The following is a 6,747-nucleotide window of genomic DNA, read 5'->3' on the forward strand; positions in this document are numbered from 1 at the left end:
AATTACTAGTTTAACTTTTGCAAACAAGAGAATAAACAATATTTGTTACTATGTTTTTCCCCTACTTTGCATGTTTGAAACTGTCCTTGCTTCTTACCATATCCCCCCCCCAAAAAAAAATATCCTGGCTACGGCCTTGATGAGCACCCCGATGTCTTGTAATGAATAAATTATAATTATTTTTCTTCATCTAAATCGATAATTATTTTATTATAGTTATTTTAATTATTATAATTATTATAATAATATAATTATTATAATAATATAATTATTATAATAATTATAATTATTATAATTATTATAATTATTATAATTATTATAATTATTTTTCTTCATCTAATCTTTTTTTCCTCTCGTTGAAACCATTTTACCCCAACTGATTCAATTATCTCAGCAGACCAATTATCTCAGCAGACCAATTATCTATGTAGTTTTTTTTATCGATAGACCAGCTTCAAAATTTTTAATGGAATGCTTTAATGGAATGTACAAAATAAGTACTTGCGCACTGAAGTGCTGATACAGGTTATGTAACAAGTGTCAGTTACGTAACCCGACCGGTGTGAACTTAGTTGAGAATAGCCAATGAACTATGCATTTGGGTGCAAGATAGTTATTGGAATTGCTCGAATTCATCCAATGAGAGTGTCTCCCGGAGGCTGCACGTGATTTCTCTTCTGACATTTGCTCACCCTTAACCAAAGAGCACAGCCAATAACCACAGGTTAAGAATAATCGTTAAAGGATCTCCCGGACGAAAAATGCTAAATTCAGATAGCTCCGAATCCGACTCCCTGCAACCAATGTCTTTATCTTCCTCATCTTTCTCATCTTCTTCGGAACAAGTAAGTTATCTTTATACATTATAAATTATAATGAATGGTCTGAGATTTTTTATTATTATTGTCTTATTGTGATTCTTACTGTATCGTATCAGTATAAGATTATTAATTAACGATGAAAATTTGGGTGTTTTTTATCAGCTTAAAATTATTAAAGGCTTTAAAAATATTTAAAAGTAAATTTTTATTTATATTTCATTGAACTCTATTTATCAGTATAAGGAAAGTAAGATATTTTTATATAACATAAAGTATAATGGTTTAAAACTGTTTCTTATTGTTGTCTTTTTATGTCGTAATGCATACGATTACTAATTAAGGCTGAAAAATTTCGGGGTACTATCTGCTTAAAAATATTATTAGTTTAAATGATATTTATAAGTAAATTTTTATTCATCTTTTATTGAATAGAATTTATCAGTATGGAACAAGTAAGATATCTTTATATAACATGAAATAGAATAGTCTAAAACTTTTTCTTATTATTGTCCTTTTGCGTTTCTTATTGTGTCGTATTGGCATAAGGTTATTAATTAGCGATGAAAATTTCCGGATTTTATCAGGATAAAGTAATTTTAGGTTTTATCCATATTTACAAGTAAGTTTGCCGTCATCTTTTATTGAATAGTATTTATCAGTATGGAACAAGTAAGATATCTTTATATAACATGAAACATAATACTCTAAAACTTTTCTTATTATTGTCCTTTTGCGTTTCTTATTGTGTCGTATTGGCATAAGGTTATTAATTAGCGGTGAAAATTTCCGGATTTTATCAGGATAAAGTAATTTTAGGTTTTATCCATATTTACAAGTAAGTTTGCCGTCATCTTTTATTGAATAGTATTTATCAGTATGGAAGAAGTAAGATATCTTTATATAACATGAAACATAATAGTCTAAAACTTTTCTTATTATTGTCTTTTTGCGTTTCTTATTGTGTCGTATTGGCATAAGGTTATTAATTAGCGGTGAAAATTTCCGGATTTTATCAGGATAAAGTAATTTTAGGTTTTATCCATATTTACAAGTAAGTTTGCCGTCATCTTTTATTGAATAGTATTTATCAGTATGGAACAAGTAAGATATCTTTATATAACATGAAACATAATACTCTAAAACTTTTCTTATTATTGTCCTTTTGCGTTTCTTATTGTGTCGTATTGGCATAAGGTTATTAATTAGCGATGAAAATTTTCGGATTTTATCAGGTTAAAATTATTTTAGGTTTTATCCACATTTAAAAGTAAGTTTGCAGTCATCTTTAATTGAATAGTATTTATCAGTATGGAACAAGTAAGATTTCTTTATTTAACATACATTTTAAGGGTTTAAAACTGTTTTCTATAGTTGCCTTATTATTTTTTATCGTGTTGCATCGGCATAAGTTTATACATAATGAAGAAAGCTTAAGGGGTTTTTTGACTTAAAATGATTATAGGTTTTTTACGACATTTATATGCAAATTTTTATTCATTTTTCATTGAATGGTATTTATCAGTAAGGAATAAGTAAGATATCTTTATTTACCATAACATTTAATAGTTTACAAGTGTTTCCTATTGTTGTCTTATTGTTTTTTATCGTGTCGCATGGGAACAAGAATATAAATTAACTAGAAAAACTTAGGGCTTTTATCGGTTTAAAATAATTATAGGTCTTAACGCTATTTTTTGTAACTTTTTACACATCTTTTATTGAATGGATCATCTTTTATTATCAGTAAGGAGAATGTAAGATATATGTATATAACAATAAACTTAGTGGCTTAAAACTGTTTCGTATTGCTGTATTATTGTTTTTTACTGTCGCATTATTATTCTTTTTTTTTATTGCCTCGACTTAACGATGATAACTTAGGGCTTTTTACGGTTTAAAATGATTATAGGTTTTAACGATAAGTAAAGTTTTATTTACCTTTTGCTAAGCGATATTTAACAGTATAAAAGAAGTAAGATATTTTTATATATCATTATATCATTATTTTATGGAAATTCCATGTTATTATCTTATTGCGCAACCTTTTGTGATAGATATATTTAGTTGCCGTTTCACAACAGTTTAGAGAAAAATAATTCATGTATAAAATAAGTTATGTTTAATTATTTATCTAAATTTTGTGTAAAGCTGTTTTCAGAATGCAAATTAAATATTGAATAAATATTTTTATTTAAAATTCTGAAGCAAAGTTAAGAATTTATTTTAAACTATATTGTTAAATTGTGTGTTTGATGAAAAAAAATTACAAGTTCTTATAGAAATCGAATATTAAATAAGTATTTAAAACACAAATTTGGGGATTAAGGTGCGATAGCAAATGAAAATAATTTTTTTGTATAAATTTTAAATCAATGTGATAGGGAATTAAATCTGTGGAACAGAATCTGTAAAAATATAATAAATAACTTAAGGGTCCATTATTTAAATATTTATTTTTAATTTTATTATAATGCTCAGTTAAGCGTTAAGAAGCAAGAATATTTTGAATAATCGTCAGGATTAGGGAGAGAATCTAGCAGGGAATTGAACCACCTGGAAAATTATGTTTTTAAATAATATTTCGCAAGGATTAAGTATGACTTTATTTTAATATCTATTATTGTTGTTTTTAAAGGAATTGGGGCACAATTTTGCAAGTTTTAAGAATTGCATGCATTATTTGTAGTTGATTTAGATTGTCCACAAATACACAATGCTCACATAATCTTCAATCAGTACTACGCAGTAAAATTATAATAATAATACACATTTTTAAAATTAAAAATTTTTAAAATGAAATAACTTATGATTGTTTATTAATGTAAGTAACAATAATGCGTCAAATATAATTTTTTCTAAAGTTTATTTTGAAAAAAAAATACCTATTCTTAAATTTATCTAATTTTTTTTAGTGTTTTAAAAAGATAAAAAAAAAATAAACACAAAAATTCTGTGTCTGTTTTTTCTATATATTTTTTTCAATTTAAAAAAATATGTTTTCGAAACTATTTTACACCTATTTACTTTTAGCTAAAAATGTTTAAAAAGGTATTTCTAGGCTTCTAATTTGGAATACTCTAGTTAATAGATTCTAACGTCGGCAAACACAAATGATTATCAAAAATATGTTTAATATTTAAAACAGATCTAAATCTAAAATATTTAGCCAGCTATGGTTAAAAAAAATATTTGTGTAAATATTTCTAGGCATCACATTTAAAATACACAAATTAATGGATTCTAACATTGACTAACGCAGAAGACTCTTAAAATAATTCTTAGTACAGATCTAAATGTAAACATTTTAAGCAATTTATTCTTAAGTAAATGAATTTGATGAAATATTTCCAGATTGTTCACTTAAAATACACTAGTTAATGAATTTTAATGTTGACTAATGCACATGATTATTAAAAATATGCTTAATTTTAATAAAACTTCCAAGTGTAACCATTTTCAGTTATTTAATTTTAAATAAATATCTTTGAGTAAATATTTCTAGGCTTCTGTTTTAAAATACATTAGTTAATGTATTTTGACCCTAACTAATGTATATAACTGACTGGAAGGCCTACATAGAATAGATCAAGATGGCAAAAACTTATCGGGACACCCTTGGCCTGTCATAGGCTGTAGTGCCCAAGAAGAAGAAGAATGTATAAGACTGTCTAAAATATCTTTAATATCTATTCTGTTAAAACAGGGTGCTTAAGATTAAGTACTCAAAAATATGTATAATGTGTGCTTAAAATATTTGTATATACATATTTTGTATGAGAAGCGTGTTCTCATTTTTGAGCACATGAAACTTTTCAATTATGGGAATCTGAATTTAAGTACTCATCCTTGAGTACATAAAAGTTTCCGTTTCGTTAGCAGTTATAAATTAATTTCTGATTCAAGTATTCGTTTTTGAATGCATCAATGTTTCAATTATGTGAACAGTTCAACTTCCAACTTATTGCACATGTTTTTTAAGCTAATCATTTTTAAGCATGCTTAAATTTTTTATTATGAACACATATTTCTTAAAAAACTCCTTATATATATATATATANAGAGAACTTATTACTTCACCGTTTCTCCCCCTGTTTGTAATAGAATTCCAAATGTCCTCTCTCGTTTCGGTTTTAAAGTCATTTTTACGCTTGTTAACAAAATCAATCTTGTTAACAAAAGTCTCATAAAGATCCTTCCAGCTTTGATAATCGCAATTACCACATTTCTCATCAATCAGCGACAGCGGAAACACCTCATGAGTGAGGGACTCACCCACCCTGTATATATATATATATATATATATATATACATATTCTTTTGAACATGACATTTCGGTCCAAAAAATTTCTTCACATTTAAAGTCCTCAAAATAATCTAAATTTTTTTTTTGTATATTTATTTAGCTAAATTTATTAGTATCTTACACACAGCAGTGTAGTTTATTGACATTTTCTCAAGAAAAAAAATAAAATATAAACTCACCAAATTTTGAATGCTAGGAAAATGACTAGAAGGCCAGGAAAATGACATATTAGCTTAGAAGTTAAGTAAACAGTCATTTAAAGCTAATAGAATGTAACTCAACTTAAACTCAAAAAAGACAAAGTTGAAAAGTTAATTTTAACTTTTTATGTAAATAAATTCAAAAAATAATAAATACACACAATGAGGTAGTTTTTAATTTTACTACACTTTAATTTGCAAAGAAACTGTTGAAACAAAGAAAACAAAAAAAAATTGTAAGATTTCATTAATCTTGAAGCTTGCAAAGGAAGCAAAATGCTTGTGAGATATTGGGTAAGGAGCAGAAATTTTTGAATTTGTGGTATTCTAAGAAATTTTGACACAGTCTTTTTTCCCGGGCCATTTAAAGTGATCAGTAGTCTGTTTCCCAGCACGAATAATAAAGTTAACTTTATTATTCGTTTTAATATCTTTATGAACGACTTCAAAAACTTCTACAATAAAAATGATAATCTTTGGAATTTTTTAATTAATTTTATACTAATTTACGTCAGAAATTATTTTATAATATTATTTAAATTTAAAATATTTCAAATCATTTCATTTTACAACTTTACTACATTCCTTAATTTATACATCAAAGCAGCGTTTAAAGACTATGACAGAATTAAATTGTACAGTGATGTTCTTAGTTTATCCTTTATATTTTTAGCTATCTGTGTTTTCAAAAAAAACCTAACACCTTTGCGTTAGATGGACCATGATTTGTTTAAATTAATTCTTTGATCCACTGTAGAAAGAATCAAAAATGTTTCTATTGTTGATATGTACAGAATAAAATTGTGTATGAAAATCAATCATTTAATAAATAAGTAACTTTAATTACATGCGATCATATTACAATCTTTCATAAACTGGGTATTAGGTTAATATTTGCTTTCCCTCTTTTCATTATAGTGTTTAAAAATTTTCCTTATAACTGTGTCATTGCCCTGGAATTTACAAGCCAGGAAAATGACAGCCAGGATAATGACAATTTTGCCATCTTACAGCATTTAACATTACTTTAATTTAACATTTTGGCCTGAGACTTTTGCTTTCTACAGAAATAATCAGGATTTCTTGAAATAACTAAGGTAAATGTAAATAGTTTATGTTATTAATGATGACAGGAAAGTGACAACCTAAAAACCTACTCACCTTATAAAATTTTTTGAAATACATTTTGACTCATAAAGTTGGATCTTTATTAATGCAATTAGACATGTTCCAATAGGACGGTATTCTAATCAATCTCTTAACCTAAAGATATTGATTTCTGGAGCTATCTGTTCTGGTTATAAATTACTGAAAAAAAGTGGCCAACGAAAATGACAGATTTTCATGTGAGAAACAAATTATTGACGGAAAAAATTATTTTTGGAAATAATACCCTCTGCATCTAGAAATGCTTACAATGCTT

The 6,747-nt window shown here is 26.3% G+C and overlaps 1 protein-coding gene across 2 annotated transcripts in view; it reads left to right on the forward strand.

Moving 5' to 3' along the window:
* The first annotated feature begins 647 nt into the window (after positions 1–647).
* Positions 648–6,747, forward strand: part of LOC122270980 (uncharacterized) — a 19,872-nt gene continuing 13,772 nt past the window's right edge. Inside the window, exon 1 of one of the 2 annotated variants that reach the window (XM_043050505.2) lies at positions 648–845. In XM_043050505.2, the coding sequence (XP_042906439.1) occupies positions 762–845 (84 nt within the window). In that variant the 5' untranslated portion in view covers positions 648–761. The remainder of the gene's footprint in view (positions 846–6,747) is intronic. The other variant, XR_006226086.2, reaches the window with a different exon arrangement.

This window comes from Parasteatoda tepidariorum, chromosome 7, assembly GCF_043381705.1.
Source record: "Parasteatoda tepidariorum isolate YZ-2023 chromosome 7, CAS_Ptep_4.0, whole genome shotgun sequence".
NCBI lineage: Eukaryota > Metazoa > Arthropoda > Arachnida > Araneae > Theridiidae > Parasteatoda > Parasteatoda tepidariorum.